General features: G+C 41.8%; 1 protein-coding gene across 3 annotated transcripts in view; it reads right to left on the reverse strand.

Annotated features, from left to right (window-relative positions):
* Nucleotides 1–22851, reverse strand: part of nav3 (neuron navigator 3) — a 265011-nt gene that overhangs the window by 154927 nt on the left and 87233 nt on the right. For 2 of the 3 annotated variants that reach the window (XM_085138223.1, XM_085138222.1), the window contains exon 2: nucleotides 1042–1159. In XM_085138223.1, coding sequence (XP_084994349.1) covers nucleotides 1042–1159 — 118 coding nt within the window. Of the gene's footprint in view, nucleotides 1–1041; nucleotides 1160–5629; nucleotides 6400–22851 lie in introns of those variants that run through there. The other variant, XM_085138224.1, reaches the window with a different exon arrangement.

Raw genomic sequence — 22851 nt, forward strand, 5'->3', positions numbered from 1 at the left:
TTTGTATTTTGACATTTAATTAAAAGAAAAAAAATCTAAATTTAAAAAATAAGAAACCTGGTGCAAAGGTGGAAAACAGGCAAAGGAGGAACCCCTTTAATGTTAGATTGGGATCACCTTTTATTCAAACTACTGGAAGGATTTTGGTCTTAGTGGAGGAGGTTTACTCCGAGTCTTCATAACAACTGTATTTTAACTGAAACTGAAGTTGGTACAAAACCAAATAGAAACAGTCAGTTGACCTGATCCACCCAATTTATCCAATCATCCCAAAATTTAGAGGAGGTCTATTTATTTGTGTCATTTGTGTTATTTGCCTCCCACTGCAACAAGCAAACATCACTGGCCAGTCTTCAGTCAATCCTTCTCTGTGTAATTTCTGCTGAGACTGCAAAAATCATGAGCGACATCAGCAGCTGCAGTTTTATTCCATCTTTTTAATCCTAATCTCTCACACATGTTACACAGTAAGGTGTCGTCACATGAAAACAGGAACAGAAGGAGAAAAAAACAGAGTGAGGGAATCAAGGATGGAGAGAAGCAACAAGCCAGAGAGACATGAGGCACGAAAAAAGAGAGAGAAGTAAAGACTCTCTGTAGTCCAATGGGAGACACATGCCTCTGCACCCATGGGTGAGTTATAGATCTGTGCTCTTACAGTTTGCCCAGCACCCAAAACAAGAAAGAGCTGCTGTGATTTGGCCCAAATTTCAGACTGAGAAACAGCTTCGCTCCAACTCACCACAACAAAGCTCAAATACTGTGTCTGTGTGTTTGTGTGAGTGAGTGGGTGGTCGATTCATCCACCAAACAGAGCAAACTACAGACACACACACACTCTGTTGGTAATACATGGCCTTCATCCATCTGTACTTCATTAATATTCTTTTTTAAATATTGAAAGTTAGACTCAAAGCAAGACTGTACACTGTTTGTATGAGAGACGTCAGTGTTTCTGTCTCTACTTTATCTTTTTAACTGTGATCTGCATAAAAGTGGAATAAGTTAAAACACTGAAAGAGAACACACACAGATGCTCACCTATGATCTGGATGATCTGTGCCAGCAGGACTCCATCGGTGACATCCTGGCTCAGGTCCTTGATGAGACGTGAACAGCCAGACTTGGCCAGGTAGTGATTGGCCCAGTCTGTGTAGATCTGTAACCACAGAACAAACACTCTGTCAGTTTGTGTGTGTGTGTGTTGCTTTAGACCCATTAGTTATACCACACAGCATCCCAACAAATCATAACATTAGTTATGGGGCGGGATGTCGAAAAGCTAAGAAAGACTGTACACTGAATGGCAGAAAGGAAGGGATGCTGAGTTGTGTGGCTTTGCTCTAAAGGCTACTTGAACCTTGCTGACTTTGATAGTCTTCAATCACAAAGCCAGTGCTGAGATCCCCTCCCCGCCATCCATCCTATAACAGCGTTCTGCTCTGCTCCTCACAAGGAGACAAGAAAAGTGGTAAATGCCTGCCAGGGAATAATGTTCAAACACTCCGATTCCTTGCACATCTTCGCTGCTCAGGCACAAATATTTCATCAAGTTTTGACGTTCGGGCCCAGACACAAACACACAAACACACTCCTTAATACTAGTTCTCTATCTGATGCTGGCATTTGATTTTAAAATGACAGACTGCACAACTACTCTGTGTTTCTATACAGAATATTTACGAACACCCAGAAAACTAGAACACTGCGAAACAAATTCCCTGATGAGTAAAACACAGATCCAGATGTTTGCAGGAACAGGTGAATTCACTTCCTAACTGAATCTTTCAAACCTGGAAGGGCAGCAAGTCATACAATCCTTTGCATCGTCGCCTAAAACTCTTAACAGAATCTTTATCTTTCATTAAAGCCCATAAGCCGACTGATAAGTGAAGCTTTGTCCGTTGAGATGCAGATAAGTCTTGACAGCTGTTGCACATTCACCAGGCTCCAGAGATGAAAGATGTGAATCACATTTGGCCTCCAAGTGCTTGGCCCCATGCACTATACAGAAGAATCAGAGGCTATGCAGGGCAAAGGATTTCCCTCTAGCTTGCAAACTTTACCCTTCAATCTTCAAGATTTCCTTCCAGACTCCTCGGACTACGAGTCAGGCAGCAGTACCAGCTCTTCCCACTGTGATGTGGGTGCATTTGATGCAGATTTTAATAGACAGCCATAGATGAAGTCTTTCGTCCTAAAAGGCTCGAATGGAGATTCAGCAGCAGCCCATATAAAGACACCAACTGCTACAGCGCTGCTTGTTAAAGCTGTTCTTGTAATCCCAGATGAAGAAAAAAATCGAATGAATGACTCTGTGAAGGGAAAATCCCCTCAAAAATGTAAGATCATGCACAAGAGTAGGAATCTACAACTTAAAAAAGGATCTGATTCTCTTGAGTTGAACTTTGAGATTTAATCATGAATAACAAGTCTACGTGAAGCCACACAGCAGCTCAAATTTGAGACATTTCCTAAGAAATTTCCATAAAAGCCAACCATTTCCCATGTTGAAGTAATCCTCAGATCCCCTCATTTACCTCACACGCTGCTCCCAATTAAAAGCATTTCTCTCCCGCTCTTTTCTTTTTCTTGGAAGCGGGAAGTTTGCTCCTTTAAAGTTGCCGCCTCTCATACGTTTGTATCTGTTGTGGTTTCCTTCAGCAACTTTGTCCATGATGAGAAGTCGTAAAGTGTAACCCCGGAAAAATGAGAGCCGTCATCGGGGAAACACCCGCTTCAATACGAACGCTGGAAAACAGACCTGGTCGCAAAAAAGAGGCGCACGCTCGCAAATGAGGAGACTTACGTAGACGCACCGAAAAAAAACGCTGTAAATGCAAACCGCGTCCCATCAGGGGGCGAGTAAACAAACAGGAAAGAGAGACGGGGTGGGGGCGGCGAAGTGTGTGAAAAAACAGGAATAAAGAGTGTGTGGCGGCTACAGTTACAGCAGGCTGCAGGAAATTTCAATAAGGCTTTCGCAAAATCTGCTCAACTGCTAAGGTCATCGAGTCGACACAAGCTCAAAGCTGAAGACCAAAGATGAAGGAACGGGGGTTTGATTTGTGTCATATTTAGCAGCCACCGTCTTCATCTAAGAGATGTTTAAGGCTTCTGCGGGCAGACACACTCACGTGAGCATTGGTCAAGTTCCCATAAGACACACTTGGGTAGACTATTCAAAAAAAAAATCAAGAAAAAAATGGGAAATTATTCACTTCTACTCATTGAACTGGTTATTAGAAGTCAGTTTGTCAAATTAAACAGCTGGTGGCAATAATTCTCCAGTTGGATGCCATTGGACCATTGCAGAAGAAGAAGGCATAACCAGAGAGTCAAGATGCAACTTTCATCTATTAATCTAACTAGGGATGCACCGATACCGATACTGTAAAATGTGTGTGTACTCATACTCGTAAAAGTTAACCGATACCATGAACCGATACCAACTTATTTCATTAATCAGAGGGTGGCTTGTCATTTCTGTTGTAGTTTTTTAGATTGGCCACTAGGGGGACATCCCGCGCTAAACAGGCACAGGGTTAGACGAGTGAGACTGGCGGCTCCAGATAAAAAAGAGAAACTGGAGGCTGCTGTAGCTAGGCTAAACAAAATGTCAGCAGTGTGGAACAGCCAACTTTAACTCAGGTTTTGGAAAAGCGATGAAAAATGTCAAGAGAAAATCCACGGGCAGTGTGTGTGTGTGTGTGTGTGTGGTAGAAGTATCGGTTTTTGTACTCTGTATCGGCAAGTACTCAGATCCAAGTATCGGTATCGTATCGGTTTGAAAAAATTGGTATCGTTGCATCCCTAAATCTAACAGAAGTCAGACTCTCTCAGGCAGCACTCTTTGGTAGAGCAGTGTTAAGGTTAAATGCTTCATATGAATCAGAATTAGTCTGCTTTCAGTGTATTGACACCTCAGGGAAGCCCAAAGAACTTTTCTTTTTGCAAATATAAAACAGCTGGATGAACTTGGAGGGGGTAATCCCTTGAGGAAGGTGTGATACTCAGCAGATTCAATAAATTGGGTGAAATTAAGGCTAAAATAGCCAGCTGCTTCTGCATCTGCTGCAGCTCCTTGAGGGGTATGACTCTAATATAAACAACATCTTCAGTGGTGTGCATTACCAACATGTTTACTTTCTGAATTTTAAACTTTGTTTGCCATGATGTGGCAGTTTATCCTGCAGACTGATAATTGTAATGTTTCACTGAATGAGATTCCAAGAATGCTCGACAGACCAAACGAGGCAGATGAAATATCAAATCAGGGACCAAGGCGATGCTGTTACAGTAACTTGAATGAACATGCAAACTATTTCTGAATTGATTGAACTGGCTTCCAAACACAAAATAAACAGGTTAGTTTATACATTTTGTGTGGGTTGGGGGAATTTTGCAAAAACTTGTACAAACAGATCGACTTGTGCGACAGTTTTAGTCAAACTTTACCACAAACTTTACCTTGCTTTTACTTTATTGCATAGGTGGACTAAGATATTCACTTTTCCTGTGAGTTGTACAATGTAAGCAAGTTTGTGACAGCTTACTCAAAAGTGCTGAGTCACCTCGAATGTTTGTCTTGTACTAACCATCCCACTTTTGAACAGTGTTTGCTTAAAGATTCACATTCAAACTAAAATATGTTGGGAAAGCATACACCACCACACTGGAAAACCCACTTTGCTTTTGTCCACAATGCCATCGATCTATGAAACTATATGACACACGGAGACATTGCTGTAACGCCTTTTGCTGTAGGAAAAACCATCTTATGTTGTTCCAGATCTGTGTCTGGGCATTTTGGGATATCTGCAGTCAGCTGATCGGCTTCAAAGAGGGGGAAAAATAAACTTCAGTAGAGCTCAGGCACAGCATGGCAAACATGAAGAGAGACAAAAAGAAATAAAGACTCTCCGTTTCTCACTCCAACTTCAGTTAGAAAGAAAAAGGTAAGAATGGAACAAGCCGATGTTTGGAAATCTAACTCCAGTCCTGACTCCAACATTGACCTGGGAGCTCTCCTCACCTGTCCATCTTACTATCTCGTCTTACTATCTCTTCTCTGCTCTCTGAGCGTCTGACAAAGCGCACACATCAAAGAAACATTTCTCAAGAAGCTTGCCTCCTGTCTCTGCGTTAGCACCGGCTCACTGATCCACTCCCATCGCGACTCCTCGGCGACACTCAGATTTGAGTCTGTCAGCCTCCTGTACTCGTTAACCCCTCCTCGCTGAGTCCCAATTGCTTTGGGAAGCAGCAGCTGGGACTACGACAGAGGCAAAACATCAGCAGTAACGCTACCTTCAGCGGTGCTGACTGAGACTACTGACATCACACACATGCTGGGTGAGACAACACATGCATGCATACAATACAATTTCCAAATGCCACAGCTTCTCATATGCAAGTAAAAACACAAATGATTCCCCCTCCTCCTGGCCACCCTCCTTCCTCTTTCTCTCTTTCGGCAGCCAGCATCAATCAGCAAAAGTCCAGTGTCTCTGGTGATCTTATCCTTATTGGTACCACATGAAGTAGCTCTCGCCTCTTTTTCTCCACCTGCTCTGCAGACCTCTCCTGTCCCCAGGCTTCCCAAATACTACTAACAAGCAGCTCTTACCCCCGGAGCAGACAAACTGCCTTCAACAGTCCTGATCACAATGCAGTGACTACAGCTACGCAGGTACTATTGGCAGAGTCTGCAGTGGCGCTGCTCGGCCTCCGGGGGGAGCCAGGTAAAAAGAGAAAGATGAGATGCAGGAATGAGGGACAAATGGGGAAGAGAGGAAGTTCACCTATAAAGTACTCACTGTATCCATTAATGTACTTCTGCTGAATGACTGTTAATGTATGGCCTCTTTAATCAGGGCATCATTCCAAAGCTGTGTAATAAATTAAGAGCTTAATTGCATTCAAGGAGTTGGAGCAGATACGCAGTCACTCGGAGGACATTTAGCTGTGTAATGCCGTTTGAAATATGCAAGCCAGGAGAGAGACGTCTCTTCTGTGGCTGCACTGGCTCAGAAACCAACTTGGCACCAGTGCCGCTCCCGCATGGGTCCTAAATGTAATTAAACACAACATGAAGCCGCATTAAGTAAACGAGCAGTGAGCCAATGGAATCAATGGTTCTGCCACCATCTACTTCATCTACGTCTGGTTCATGACAAACTAAGGGCTGCTCTTATCAGACGGAAGCAACACTGTCTAACCCTTTAAAGCCTGTCGGAGCGGGCACGCTCCGTTTTGCATAACTATTTTTAAATCCCGGTAGCTCTGCAACCACGTAAGCTAGCGCAATAAATTTTTTTTGCATATGAAACTGGAGGAGTTGTACTTACATCTTATGCCATCAGCTTGTCCTCGGTCACGGTTTCCTTCCACATATAGCTTTGCAAAAACTGCATAAAAAGTGCTTCATCCTCCATAACCTGCCCGAAACCGGAAGTGACGTCATTTTCGCGGAAATGTAGTTTTTTACCATCAGGGCCTCATGAGCCTATACTGGTGTTTTTAAAAGTTATGTCTGACTTTCTGTGTCGTTTCTGGGATGCTTAGGACTCATATTGCACTGCTGAAATAGTTTATTTTGATGCATATGCGGCTTTTTTTTGCAAATTTGCAGAATAATATTTATTTTCATTTTTCCTGCAGTATATAAAAATTGGTGTATTTCAAAAATAAAACTATGAAGACACTCAAAATAAATTTCCTGTGGTGGGAAACTATTTTGTGCAACTTTTTTGTATTTACAGTTTTGAGGGATAAGCCTCTTAAATTTCTCTAACTAGAAATATATGTTAAAAAAACAAAAACGATTTTCAATTTTTTTGTAGTTTATTGCACTTTTTGGCAATTTATGTAATTACTATGCACTTAATGCAGATATATTATTAAACTTTGGGCTATAATCGTTGTATTGATGTATAGCAACTTGAAATGCTCCCAAAAATGGCTCCACAGCATGTAAAAATATAATATAAGCTCTGGCAGACTTGGTTCTATGGTAGGTCTTAAAGGGTTAAAAAAAAAGATATCCACAAAAGCTCCAGCTCAACAGAAAATCTGTACTGGTTGTACTGTTCAGCTGACAGGTGATCTCTGATAGGATCCAAATAAGTCGAATTTGACAATTTCTTCTCCTGAATGTGCGAAAGAATAATTTCAGCAGAAGAGTCAGCAGGTTGGCACTGTGCTTGTAATACCTGGCTGCAAATTCTCTATAAAGGTAAGCACTTCAGCACATGAACGTTAAAGCAGAGCTCGAGCATCAAATCCTGCACAGACGTCTTTCTTCACAGAGAATGTCAGACAATCCAATAAAGTAACAGTAAACATATTCAAGTAGAGTGAGGCATCGCAAAGTAGTGCTGAAGAAAGTTCAGTAAATGACCGATTTTAAATTTGAAAGCAGTGTGCTGCAGAGAGCCAGCTAAGGAAGAGTGGAGGTCATCATTTCTGACTGTAGAGTTTGAGGGGGTTGAACTTTTTAAGATGTAAAGTGCATCTAAGCCGCTGCTCTTTAAACAGCAAATTCTGGAGGAAGCAAAAGCGTCAATCTGTTTCTGTAGACTCAGTAAAAACAATGACTCGCATAACGCTCGACATTCTGACGTTCTGCTGAAGACGACTTCCAAACCAAAGAGAGCCGTGACATTTCAGGGCAATAACTTTTGGAATGGGAGCAACTGACAATCTGCAGCTGCATTATCAAAGCAGCTGGAAGCCATTTCTACCATGAAAACCTTCCTGGTGTTTCCAGGGATAAGTGACTCACAAAATGTTACCTCACATCTTCATTATCTTGTTCTGGCATAGCAGAGAGGGAGAGAGACCTCCTTCAAGCCCACCTAATCTAGAGGTAATAAGAGCAGGCGGCCATCCAGCAGGTTTTACTCCAATCTTGCAAAAATCCAAGTGGGGGGAGTTTACAAATCATAGACTCAAAGTTTCTTTGTGGCCAGCCTGGCGCTAGAGATGAGGGATCAAAAATAAGAACTTTATTTACAGGATGTATAATTCTGCAGAAAAATACAGGATTGGACCTAAAATCTGGAGGCCATGAACGGGATGAGTGGGAAGCACCTCTGTTGTTATGCCAGCTGTCAATCACAGCCAAGCCTGGATATGTGGGACTGAGAGAACAGTCAAGTTCAATTTACAAGAATGGTGAATCAGAGTTGCCCGGGGACAAAACACACGAGATAAAAATTAAAGAATAAACGAGAACAACAGTTTATACAAGCCTAAAAGAAAAAGAAGAAGAGGCTAATTAAGTCAATGCTCCCTAATTCTCTGCTCTTGGGCTCTTAAATAAAAGTATTACTCAACATTTCCTGTGAATTTATTCAGTGTGCATCACTGTTTGCTCGGCTTTATCTTTTCCAAGGAAAACTGATTAAACCTGTGTCTGTTTCAACGTCTTGCTGCAAATCCGCCCAGCTGGATCCATTTATACCACTCAAATTTATTGAGCATCTCCATGGCAGACAATGGACATGCAGTAGAGCACCAGAGTAGAATGTGAGTGTGAGTACATTTTATACATTTTCTAAGCGATTCTAAACGAGTCAAAGCAGTAATTTGTAACCTTCAGGCTAGTGCTGACCACATGACATCACTGCAATCAGCCGATAACACTAAAGAAGCACATGCTGCTAAAACCTGAAACATTCAGTCATCACTTTCTCGTGCCACAATCTGCCAAGCCACTTTGTCATTTCAGGGGAAACCCTGAGCAGAAAATGACATAATTGCACGGCTGGGAGAGGTTTGGACACACAATCCATGCTGGATGTGCTTGTGCGCGTCAGTCGGCGCTGATCTCCTGTAGTTCAGCAGGACTGAAGGCCAAAGAGCAAGGAGAGGAAGACGGAGAGCGAGAGAGGGATGCTGGCCAGACAAAAAGGAAAAGAAGTGGCAGCTCCAAAACAGCCTCGAGACAGATGAGCACAAACACAATTTAGAGACAGACAGCGGCAGGCAGACCGTATTCAGACAGAGATGAGTTTGTTGGCCAATTTGATAAACTGTCTGTGGTTATAAGCACCAATTACAGACAATCATTTGCCAAAGCAGCAAAATTTTAAGGTAGCACAGAGGGGAACTATTACATCTTGCTTTCCGTCACTCTGCGCCAGGAAAAAGGCTCAAATATCTCTTATCATTCTGTTTTACAAAGCCAGCCTGGCACAAAAAGGATACAACTAAATGTTACGCTAACTATAAAACACCAAGTATAATATAAGTCTGGGGCTGTGACTACGAGCATCAGCACTTAAGAATCCATTTTCTGCTCAACTTTAACCTTCGCTGGGGGTGAGATTCTCTATACGAAGCACACTATCGCTGCATCAACTCAGCAGCTAAATTACGTTTATAAGACAGAACCCCATGACCGCCGTTTGAGAAAGTCATTTTTATCCAACCTCCAAACACACTCTCGGCCAGAAGCTGTGACACCAAACAAGGAGCCAGACGAGTAGATTTGCATCATCTTCAGGTCTGACAGATCGTTGAAACTGCACAGCTATAAAACAGAAAGGTGAGGTGCTGAAATCACAATTCAAGCAGAAAGAAAAAAAGAGAAAGAATGAAAAGTTATTATGCCATATATTCCTATAATAGTTGAGGGTCAAGATCAAATATTAAATTAGAGGAATATTTGCAATGCGACGTTCAGATTCAGGCATGAGTAAGTGTGTGTTATGGAATCTGGCAGTGTCTGTATCCCTATACTCTCTGAATAAAGGCACTTCATATATTTTATTACATGCATAAACTTTAGTCATATATTTTGGGTTTTTTGAATCATTTTATTTTACCACTGTTATTTAATGTCCTTCGCTCTACAGTAGGTTTTATTACTGGGATTAAAAGACAATTACTACAAATCCCACAAACACACTAAATCGCAGCTGTGCGCTCAAAGAATCATCTCTTCCTCCAAAGTACATGTTGACTGCAACAGATGCCGGCGAGGTCACACGCGCACAGTGCACGCTCACGTAGACGCAAACAGTACAATACTTTACCGTGGAAACCGCAGCAAGTGAGGCAGCGTCTGGCCTGCCGGCTCTGTGGCCTGTGATGCAGACGCTGCCACCGCTGTGCCGGTGAAAGACACGCGTAGTGTCAGTCGCACACAGTTACACAAATATATGAGCTCTCCGTGCCTCGCCCGTATTCTGTGCTTTACAAAAGAACCCACCCTAAAACAACAGCACAACAAATGAATACGTAAATGTTGAGCTCTTACAGTCAGCAGGTATTTGTGTGATATGTAAATATCATGTGGGGAACTGTCTTAATTAGCCACTCAGATATCTATACACCTCACCATAGTGATAACAACCTTAATTTGGGGCTTGTGTTGAATGCCTTTCCTGTTTAGAGGCCTTAACAAGTGGCCTGGGGCTTCCGGCTGTCACCCAACTATTCCGGGATGCCACAGGGCTCTATAATCATTTGTTCTGACCTCTGCAAGCTCCGCCCAGTCAAAAACACACAAATAAATCAGAAGAAACAAACAGGCTACCGTGTCATTAGCTATCCCTGTTGTAGCGCAAAGCGCTGCTAGAAATATACGGACACAAACAGCTTCTTATCATGATGACAATCCGCCACGACCCCGTCAAATCAGAGGGTTTGAATTATTCCCTAAACCGATTCCAACAAAAACCAAATCATGAGGACGTGATCTGTGTGAGTCATCGCTGGCCTGCTCCGATTAGTCACACTTCCTCACTTTTCATCAAATCAAGATGAGTCAGCTGAGTTTGACTGGCTGTGGTTGGTTGACAGCATCAAACGGGCTCCAGTAAGGCACGAGTTGGAAATACTTTCACCGACAACAACTGTTGCTTTTGCCATCATAAACTGTTTGTGAAGAAATGAGAATTACTTGCAATTAAACGTTTTATCAAATGCACATGGGAAAAAACGCAGACATAAGTCACTTGTGAGACGGGATTGCTGCGATTCGCAGACATTTACCAGCATACGGCAGAAATGCTGCACCAGCTGCTAAAATCTTGACCAGGTATCAGCCCCACTGGACGTTTCTGGCCTTTATTGTTTGCGTACAAAGCCCATTTATTAGCCAATTTGCATGCTGTATACAACACATGCCTGTTTGGTTTCAGTCGGGGCTGCCATCTGCTTGTTGAGAAACAAATTAATGTAGATTGCTAGATTAATGGGTTTTTGATTGGGTGGCAGCCAGAATGCCGAGAGCCAGAGCCTGCTTTTATTAACAAGCCTCTCAGAGGACGAGGACAGGATGGCGACACTACGCTCGGCCACTTAGTGAGCGGGTCAGACTGCGAAACTGCTGATTGTTTAGTACACTATTGACTCTGAGAGCACAATGTGAGTCGTCCGTGATAAACACGATTCTGCGTGAGCATGAGAGAGAGCCATTTCTTTTAAGTGGCTGGTTTTACTTTAAATTAAATAGTTTCTTAAAAGCAAAGGGAAATACATCACTGTCTCCTTTCTGTCTTGATGCATTTTCTTTTTTGTTCCATCAGTGAGCAGCAAGAAAAGAATAAACACTCAAATTCCTGCATATTTTGATTAGTAATAGGTTTTGGGATAAGGATGAGTGGTTTCCAGCCTTGACGTGACGCACACTGGTTTCACTCTACAACACTTTATTTCCATCACTCTGAGTAATCTGTATCTTTCACAGAACTAACAGTAGAGGGCACCATAGCAGAAACACCAGCATTTGGCTTTTGTGGAGCCGCGGGCTGCCTGAAAGCAGTCCGAGGGTCGTACGAATGAACTTAATGAGTCATTCATGGATCGCCTGTGAATCACTGTTTGAGAGTGAAAGCCAGAATTGGCTGGCCACTTCAAAGCCTGAGTGGCTTTGGCTCTTTGGTTAGTAATGAGGCATATTTCCCTCTGTTCTCTGCAGCCATAACCTATAAACCAGATTCCCCCTGCCCGGGCCTTAAAGCAACAGATCTGTGAGATGCAGTGTCTTTTCAGAAGGTGTGACTTATAGCAGACAGGGTGCAGGCAATTTAAGATGGACAAATACTACCAATGCTGTTTTATTATTATTTTTTGTTTCTTAGACTGAGTTTTACTCTCCTCTTTACTTATCACCCAGTCAATGTTCGCACAGTAGAAACAAAAACGTCTAAATCTAAAATACAAACGATACACAGAATATAAAGAAAGTCATCTCCATTAATTTTACATATAACTTATAGTTTGTAATTTTTTTTGTTATTATTGATATTGGTGAATTAATCACAGTGCAGTGAGGGTCTATCAGTGAAGTAAGGGCATCCTGATATCTGCTGCATTCATTTTGACTGTACCTTTCTTTGCTCGGTGCTTTTATTAACAAGCCTCTCAGACTGCTCATTGTCATTCCAGCAAATCACTGCAGCACTGATTTGCCGGAATGACTTAACTTTGATTCTCTTATGCTATTACCCTAATTGTGCATTTCAAGTGCCATGTGAACAATGAGAGCACAGAGCAGAAAGGAAACCAGACACGTTCGCTCCGTTATGGAAAGACATGTGGCATTCATTCCAAGCAACAGTTTTTAAGCATACTTAACGATGTTGGTAATCCATGGAAGTAAACTGTATTGGGAACTTGTTTAAAAATAATATGGGATATTGTAAATTCTCAAAATCAGTGCAAGCTGACAGAGTTTATGACTGCACCTGGTGCACAAAGCCCCAAAGAACTGCCTACTTTTACCATTTCCAGCCATTATATTTCTTCCACTGCAAATTGGGGTAAATAAAGGACCAAATCTACCCAAATATAAAGGTCTCGTGAATTCTTTTACACTATAGATTCTGCACAGACCTCCACAGCTTCTTCACACTCATCTCCTTTCATTGCTGAAATGAATATGCTTGAGATTTGCAAAAAGAATCTGTGCGCCATGAATGAACAGGGTCGAAAAAGGTCGATAAACGTCAGTTTCCTGTAGCTCTTTTAGTGTCAGACGCAGGAGATTCCATCACGGCACTTCTTCAAATTGTTTGAAAGAGAAGCTTCAAGGAAGAAAGTTCACGATGCAGAGATACCTCATACCCAAGAGTCATTTAGCAGAAAGTAAGATTTAATGCTGATTAATATTCACAGCCACTGAACTGATGAAGCGGTCAAACACAAACCAAAGCTTTCATTTAGCAGCAAATATTGAGTCACCTCCCAGGGCAAAGTGGTTATCATTCAGTGCCTGGCGTGCCAGTTCTGTGCTGGCACCAGCAGAGGGACCTGCAGACCAGAGGAAAATGGCCTTGATCATTAACTCTCTCGTGCCATTAGTCCCCCGTGGTGTTTACAGTGGCCCCACCAGCTCAGTTAAACCTGACCCGTCTACAGTCTACAGTGACATCATTCATAAATCGCTGTGCATTAAAGCAGCAGAATTAGCAGCTAATTAATTTGATGAGCTACCAACAGAGGTAATAGCGGGATGAATGATTTATGCTTATCTTTATCCTGTCCTCTCTGTGCTACTCTTATTTACAAGCTGTGCTTTGTTGTTGCAGTTGCCAACATCTGTGACGGGGATTAATCAACTTTATCTAATATCACATTGTGTTTGATAAACATTTGTCTCGACAGAGGAAAGAGTGGAACTAAAAGCAACAGTATATTCGTGTAGCAAAAAATGTGACTGCATTTTTTAGACTGGTGCTCATCTATTAAAAAAAGAAAACCCACGGCAAGTACAGAACCCAGACAGACAGAAGCTTGGTACCCACGGGAGAGTTCCAGTAACAGTCAGCTTATGCAATCTGCAGCCATCAAAGAGTTACACCGACACCGAGTAAAAAACACTGCTTAAATAACGGCTGTGGTTAGCTTGGCTCTTAGTACCCACCAGCCCTGACATTTACTGTAAGCGTAGTGTCAATGTACTAAACATCTGGAGCTGGTGGTCCGTGACTGGGCCCTGAATCACAGGTGACTGCTGCTGAGTCACAGAGTTGTTTTCACTCAGCCCTGCTGGAAGTGTCTTCTCCTTTCACTCAGACTGGGAGTTGCTCATTCTTGGTTTGTGTGTCACTGTTGGCATTTGTTGATTTTCCCAGTTTCTTTCCTCACACGCTGTTGATTGATTGTGTCGTCATGTGTGTTGATTGTTTTTGGTGTTTTGATTACAGACATTTATAGCTGAGGCTATCAATCAAACGCTACTGCTGCAAGGGCTGCAACAGCTGTTCACATTACTGACTATGTTTTTTCTTTCACTAATCTATCTTTTTTGGTCAATAAAATGTGAGGAATTGATGAAAAATAGTTATTGTTTTGACATATAAACCAACTTTTTTTTCTTTTCCCTCCATCCAGCTGTTCCCGAGGTTAGAGTGCAGTCTGTCAGGATTTCCTTGTTTTGATTTTTGGTTGTGACAAATTTAAAATTGGACACCGACACAAAAGAACACACTTCCACCAGTGTCACTTTTAGTGTTTCCTCACTGGTCTCTAAGGCAGTTTTCGTCCATTAATAGCTGTTGACATGAAGCAACAAGAGGGGTTCCGTTCTGCATGTGTTTCTCTTGCACCACACACACACACACACAACTTTCCACACTCTAAGCCATCCCACACAGCTACAAAAACAAAGTCCAGACAAAGGAAGGAGGGCGTGCATGGATTTGTGTGTAAATCTGTGCTCAAGAATAAAAGAGGCAAGAGGTAACAAAAGAGCAGACGTGATGAGAAGAATATGTTGAAATGAAGCTTTGTTAGCCCTGAACTCAAACTTATGTTGCGTGTTACAAAGTCAGTTTTAAGTACATCTAAGAGTGGAGGAAAATTAAAGAGTCAAAGCAAACTGGAGCAAACAGAAAGTCAGAGCTGGGCTTCTAAAAACATCTGTAGGAACAGGACTTGGGACAAACACCTGCTGACTGGAGGAAGAACCCAAAGAAAGAAAACAAAGGAAACAGAGGGAGGCATGTTTTTTATGAGTGAACCTGCAGAACTTCCAGCCAGGGCAAAAAGAAAACACGAACAGCTATTTTGACTCAAGTTGACAAATGGCGCTTACTTTCTAATTCCCTGTGATCTTGTTCCTCGCAGTCCTGAATTCTATTGTTTGGCAGCAACATGGGCCAAACAACAAAAAAAGCTTCAGGACATGTGGGCTCACCAGTAGCAGCGAGGTCGAGGCAAGCCCTGCCAATTTGTTAGCATGCAACTTTAAGTGCATTAAAAGGAGCTCAGTGTGCGAGACCTGGCTTTGCACACTAGCTGTCAGAAGAGAGACTTGTCAAGCTCAGTGAAGGGATGGAGTCTTGTTTGATCTCTCTCCCCATCAGCCTTTCTTGTCAAGAAGGACATTTATGAGAGGCGATGTGTTGAAGGGGCGGCTGAAAGAACTTTTTTAAAAGATCATATCATGCTTGAAAATCTCAGGGGCCTTCATCACAGCACGTTTTAAAAGCTCCTTTTAAAGTGAGTGTTAACAGCAACCTCCTCTCTGCTGCTGCTGCTGGTCGCCTATTAGTGTCTCCCACTTTCCAAGGGAGAATGAGGAAGTGGGAGGGGTGGGCTCTGCAGATGGGTCTGAGGGGTGAGAGACGGTGTGATCAAGTTGCACGGACCCAGCGGCTGACAACATTATTTATTAGCCATTCCTAATGGATTTAGAGTGACAGCAGTTTCAGTTCACTGGAAGGGTCAAAGTCAGAGACAACAGAACGCTAATGCCAGCGAGGGTGACAGGCAGATTTGTAACACACCCCTCTTGGGCTAGGGGTGCGTGGCAGATTGGGGGCTCTGAGAATTCAAAAAGCAGAAAAGAAGACGATTCAGAGGAAGCGGAGCGGGATAACTGTTCTTCTCTCAGAGGAGTGAGAGTGATGGAGAGAGATGTGTCTGGGACGAGACAGTGAGCGTTTTTCCAGTCTATTTGCCCTCCGTCTAGACCCAGAGTCACAGGGGCAGGCCCAATAAAAAGACTGGATATTGCGGCACAGACACTGGGTTAGACAGAGTCCAAAAATACTGATGGTAGGCTGTACTGTGGAGTAGCTGAGGACACTGAACTTCAGTGATAGCCATCAAGAAAACTCCCACATCCACAATCTATCTTGCAAAGACTTTCTACCAGAACTCTCTCTGAAGCTTCCAATTATGCTCCAAATAAAGCTGAAGCGCTCTATCGAGACACTTTGCACCAAGGTCATTTGGATACCTTTTGACATCAGAATAGGCAGCAAGAGTTGAGACTTCATCTGAGACTACGGAGGTGGTATTAATAAAAGCTAGCAATATATATGAGTAAACAACTCAGTATTTTATTAGCTTCCATTAAACAGAAAGAAGTCTTAGCCAGCACAAGAAAGACAGTTTCTGAAATCCTTTCCAAAGGATAAACAGAAACATAAATTAAACAATTCTGGGCATTTGGGATCAAAGTATACGCTCGAACCAGCGTTTGATGTAGGCATGGACCGAAATGTGCATGTTTAAGAAGAAATGCAGTGTATTCTGATGTTGATTCAAATACACAAAGTTCTGGCCCGCAGTTTGATCATCACAGTCCAGAGATCAAAGGGGCAAGTGAACTGTAGCTTTCTGCACCAGTGAAGAGCACGGGTCCTGTTCACTCCTCTTCCACTCAGAGGTCACGAAGCTGAGGCAGGTTCCAGGGTTCAAGTCCCACTGGGGCTATTTAGGAACACTCATCACATAATAAAAAAGAACCGCCACAGTTGGTGATTTCCATGTCATGTCCACACAGGCATGACACAGTTCACAAATCATTCCCTCTTGACCTTGACAAACAGCTTTCTGTATTTAAACCTAAAAAAAATGCAGCAGCATCGAGACTCTGAAAGGCAACCAGTGTGACAAAGTGGAGACTTACAAGCACGCACCTGCCAGGTCACTATTTCTCTGGCTCGGAGTCAGCACGGTTGGATACAGTTCCTGTATTCAACATTGATTTGTTTCCCCCTATTTAGCTGAGAAAAAAAGAAATTTTGCTTTATGCTGCCATGATGCACTGTGACACACATCAGCACACACTCTTTGCAGAGGAAAGGGGCTTGACCATGCAATGCTTTCATTTCTTGTCTTACTAAGAGAACAAATGATTAAAAAGGGAAAAAAAGGCTTATGAGTAGGGGTGAGGGAAAAATGGATACTTTGTAGTATGGTGATATTTTGTTTGCTAATAATGTATCGATACAGAGACAGCAGAAATCGATATTTTGTTACAAAAAGGTTTTTGTGCTCTGACTTCAGAGCATGTTGATCCTTTTTCTGAGCAAGAATCCTGACATTCCTTCACTGTCCAAATGTGACAGTTTACTTATTTTAATTTAAGACATGTTTTATTTTAATTAAGTTTAAAACTTTTTTATTTAATGTAAAATTATATTTTGTTTTAATTTACTTTGAAATTCTTCAGTTGCTGAAGGGGCTGCATAGTTTTCATAAACTGCATAGTTCAGAATAGCTATAATTGTACCAGATGGTTGATTCAGTTAAGTTGGACTAGACTGTAATACAAACCGTTCAGTTTGTCAACAATCAAACTGAAATGAGAGAAAGACTGAGTGTGAGACTTTGATATTAGAGAAAATGAATATTGATAAAGTTTACCTTTATGTACAGAATCTGAATATCGCAAAATATTTTTAAAAATTGCAATAATATCGTATCGTGGGATGTATGGTGATTCCCACCTCTACTTTTGATTGCTTTCAGGGTTTTTCTTTACAGATTGAAAACTTTGTAACTTTTAAGAACAGGGTGCAAAGTTGACATTGGAAAGCAGCAGCAGTAGCTTGTACACACTAAAACCCAGGAATTCCTCCAGAGCTACAGTAGAGAGGTTTTTCAGCATGACTTGGCACTGAAGCCTCAACAAACATAAGACATTGGGGGAGAATCAAAATCCATTTCAGAAAGGATGAGACCTTGAAAAGCATTTGGATAAAGTCAGCTCTTCCACCAGAATGTATGAGCGTGCTGTTAGAATGCTCTGTCCTACACGTTTCCACTGAAAAGCAGCCTTTTCTGCTCATTAGACATTATATAAAGCCACACACATTAAATTAGTGTGTGTGGGAATGTGGGCAGTGTGGAGGTGAGGGCTGTAGAAAGCAAAGGGCTTATATACTTTCTCTGCTGTAATTTTCATATTCATACTGTTGTTTTTTTTTACATTTTTGTCAGAATGTACATCTCACAAATGCACAACATGCACAGACCAATACAGCATCAGTGCGCATGAAAGACCAGTGCTATAGTCATATGAATAATCAAAAGTTCGTAGGAGCAATTCTTTTAGATGTTACAGCTGAATTCAGTGTAACTGACCAAAATATCTGTATGGAAAAGCTTAAATACTCTTGTTTCTCACCTTAAGCTTTCACCCTAATGAAGAGTTTTCTTTCAGGAAAGACATGATGTGTCATGTGTTCTACGGTGGCACATATTCTAACAGCAAAGAAATTTACTGTGTTGTTCCACAAGGTTGTTGCTTGGGCCCTCTTTTTTTCTTCATTTTTAGAAACTGTTTACCTTATTTTGTTAAAAAAAAAAACACCAAAAAAAACTTGAATTAGTTATGCATGCAGATGCCATCCATCCTTCCATCCATGGCTGAATTAAGTTAGACTGAGCCCACTTTTGAAACACAAAATACTGCAGTCTTTTTTCTTCAATAAATTGATTAGCTTTTAGTATCTTGTGGTCTGTAGAGTGGCCTGAAATTAATTTAATGTTTAAAAACATAAAGGGCTTTCTCGTTATTTCCCAACTTCCTTGATTTTACCCTTGTGGTGACTAGAGAGTTAAAGAGATCTTGTCTTAGAATTAAATAAGACAGTTGATGAATAATAAAAGTATATACAGTAGGTGTGAAAGTAGTTGTGCTCTTTTTCGATGCCAATATTAAAAATTCATGAACCCAAAGTTCTCAGCAGCCCATAAAAGTAAAGTAATATAAAAAATCTAATGTGGAAGAACGAAGGGCAGCAGAAGGTAAAGAGGCAGAAGGAGAAATAATATGAGGAAGCAGCTAATCCTTTATCAAAGCGCTCATCTTCTGGCCAGTGGAGGGGAGAAATGGTGATAGTGAGAGTTGAGTATGTAGACAAGTGGTGCTCCCTGCTATGAATACCAACCAGGTGATCCAGCCACATCTGCAGCACACAGTAGGAAAAATAATACCAAGGTCACACGTCTTAAAGAATAACCTGTCTATTTAAGTGGCCTGCAGTTTAGTAGATAAAGTGTGCTACTCAGAAATGCTTCAGGAGTTTAAAAAATCATTTGCTACTCAAAAAGTGAGAAATATCCAGCTGGCGCATGTGATATGATTTTGTCTACTCTGGAGAAAAGTTGCTTGTTAGTTTTTTCATGTCCAGAAGGCTTCAAAGGAAGAGGAGCACTACAAATACATGAGTGAATTAGTCTATCAAGTGAACCTGCCAAGTAGGAACTTAATCTCTCTCTGATAACAACATGTCCTGGATGACTGCGTTGATTTGAGAATTGACCTTTTCCCTGCAGTCTCAACAGAACAGCACATTCTGCTGTCAGCTAAAAAACTGCAAAGTGGCATTTTTCTTGGATCACAGGTCTGGGTGACGGGCAGAAACCAACACGTAAATGCGTATAGCAGTAGACTTGTTTAGGATTCAACACCTGAGTTTGTTTTCAAGTGCTGTGGAGGACTGCCATTGGCCTTTGAGTTTCAGACTTGATAAACTGTAGTTATTTCCCTTTTTTTTCTAATACAGATCAGGATTTTCATACATTTTTATCAAAGCTCACTTTGATCAGTGGTTGTTGATCAGTGGTCATGAGAATTTGCATAATTTTGATGAAGGAACTGACCTCCCAGCCCATTGTTCCTTCAGTGGTACAAGTTTCAGTCATTATGCAGATAAGATTGGTGAAACCTGCAGTCAGCTGAGTCTGAAGAAGTCACTTGGATGAGTGACGAAACGTTTCTCCCACTGAAAAAGCTACAACCAGATGAACAGAATCAACTTCTGCTTCTTAACTCAGATAAAACTGAGGTCATTGTACTCGGCGCTGAAAAGCTTAGAAATATGGTATCTAAGCAGATTCTTACTCTGGATGGCATTACCTTGGCCTCCAGTAACACTGTGAGGAACCTTGGAGTCATTTTTGACCAGGATATGTCCTTCAACGCACATATTAAACAAATATGTAAGACTGCTTTCTTCCATTTGTGCAACATCTCTAAAATTAGAAATATCCTGTCTCAGAGTGACGCTGAAAAACTAGTTCATGCATTTATTACTTCCAGGCTAGACTACTGCAATTCATTATTATCAGGATGTCCTAAAAACTCACTGAAAAGCCTTCAGTTAATCCAAAATGCTGCAGCAAGAGTCCTGACAGGGACTAGAAAGAGAGAGCATATTTCTCCTGTTTTGGCTTCCTGTTAAATCCAGAATTGAATTCAAAATCCTGCTCCTCACATACAAGGTCTTAAATAATCAGGCCCCATCTTATCTTAATGACCTTGTAGTACCATATCACCCTATTAGAGCACTTCGCTCCCGCTCTGCAGGCCTACTTGTTGTTCCTAGAGTATTTAAAAGTAGAATGGGAGGGAGAGCCTTCAGTTTTCAGGCCCCTCTTCTGTGGAACCAGCTTCCAGTTTGGATTCAGGAGACAGACACTATCTCTACTTTTAAGATTAGGCTTAAAACTTTCCTTTTTGCTAAAGCATATAGTTAGGGCTGGACCAGGTGACCCTGAATCCTCCCTTAGTTATGCTGCAATAGACGTAGGCTGCCGGGGGATTCCCATGATGCATTGAGTTTTTCCTTTCCAGTCACCTTTCTCACTCACTATGTATTAACAGACCTCTCTGTATTGAATCGTATCTGTTATTAATCTCTGTCTCTCTTCCACAGCATGTCTTTTATCCTGTCTTCCTTCTCTCACCCCAGCCAATCACAGCAGATGGCCCCGCCCCTCCCTGAGCCTGGTTCTGCTGGAGGTTTCTTCCTGTTAAAAGGGAGTTTTTCCTTCCCACTGTCACCAAAGTGCTGCTCATAGGGGGTCATATGATTGTTGGGTTTTTCTCTGTATCTATGAAGCGCCTTGAGGCGACTTTTGTTGTGATTTGGCGCTATATAAATAAAATTGAATTGAACTGAATTGAATTGAACTTTTGGAAACATACAATTTTTTACATAGTATTACGAAAACCAAACTGAAAGCCCAGGAGGTAGTGGAACAGCCAGGGTTAATGACTCAGCAGATTGGTAGTTAACAGAGGAGGTGCAACGTTGCTCGTGCCACAAAACGAGCAGCAGGTTTATAGACAGGGTTGAATCCTCCCGTCATCCTTTCGGCTCAGGATGACGGGAGGATTCAGAAACCTGCGTCTGAGAGCTTTCAAACAAAAAGGATGGAACCCATTCTGAAAACATTTTCCTCAGTAACCCAGTAGTGGGTTAACCGAGCTGCCGTTGAAGTAACACTGCAAATAGCGGATGCATTGTGGAGCTAAAGGATTTATGAAATATGTGGTGCAAACCATGGCGAAGTGCAGTGAAATACAAAAAGAATCCAGGAAAATCCACTTCAGCGTATTAAAAACACTAACAAATGGACTTTTGCGCCTCACGCTGGGCTCTGAGCGGACACAATGTACAGAACGATCCTACAATATACTGCAGCTTGAAATCTGTGCTGTTGCAAAATGCTGCAAGAGCAAGCTTTGATCTTGCAGCATTACAACACCAACTCCATCTTCCCTCCTCTGTGCTCCCAACATCCACTGCTGCCTGTTAATATTCTCAGCTGCTCCCCCCTTATCTCACCCCTCTCCCACTCATTCTTCTGCCTCTATCTGTCCTCCCATTTCTCCACCATTTTCACCTTAATCTTCTTATTTTCTCACCCATTCATCTTTCCTTACTATTACATCTTCTCTTTATCACCTCCTTTTACTCCTCCTCCTCATCTTTCCTTAGACAAGTGATCACAAAGCCATGCGTGCGCTCTCGGATATAGAAGGAGGGAGGAAGAGAAGTCTAGTCTCGCCTATGAGACAGAGAGAGATGATGAGAGAATCAGGTGCTATGTCTGGATGACCTAATGAATAAGTAAAGCTTATTAACCTTAAAATGGGGGAAAAAGGAGACAAAAAAATGAAGAAAAAAGTTCTCGCTAATGTGAAAGAAAAAACAAATTGATAGCTGGGTTTGGTTTCAACAGCTTAAAGAGCACCAGAAGCAATAATGGAGATCTCAGGCTGTGTTTCTGATTTACCACTTCAATATAATGTGGCTGCCCCAGAGGCCAACAAAGCAACGTTTCTAGGAACAGATAGAAATTTACTGCATTCACGGATGGATTGTCAACTGACACCCCGAGCTCCCCCCGATGCAGCTGTAGATTTAGCAAAAAAAAATAGTGTAACTTATGCCATTTCTCAAAGAACATAATCCAAAGCGCTTTTCAATATAAGGGGTAGGTGGGGATCCTGTGGGAATTAAATCCCCGATCCTGTAAACCAGCAAGCAGTTTGGATTTCTCAAAATGAAAACCACCTTTCTCACACCCCCTCCAGGCTTGCTCTGTTTGTTTTAAAGGGCAAGAAGGAACAAAGGGGCTGATTGGGGTCATTATGATGAGGTCAGCACATTTGTGCTTAGAAAGGTTTTGTAGAGCAGTAAAGCAAAGGTTACTGAGTCATTTCAGATAAAAGATGACAAACTTTGTGGACATTTCTTTAACAATAGCTTGTTGTAATTCTAGTACCTCTGCAGCTCACTAAATACCACACTTAGTCTTGTTTGCTTCTCCAAAGAAATACATGACTGGATTGTAACTTGTTAC

This window comes from Neolamprologus multifasciatus, chromosome 17 (assembly GCF_963576455.1).
Source record: "Neolamprologus multifasciatus chromosome 17, fNeoMul1.2, whole genome shotgun sequence".
In the NCBI taxonomy this organism is placed as follows: domain Eukaryota; kingdom Metazoa; phylum Chordata; class Actinopteri; order Cichliformes; family Cichlidae; genus Neolamprologus; species Neolamprologus multifasciatus.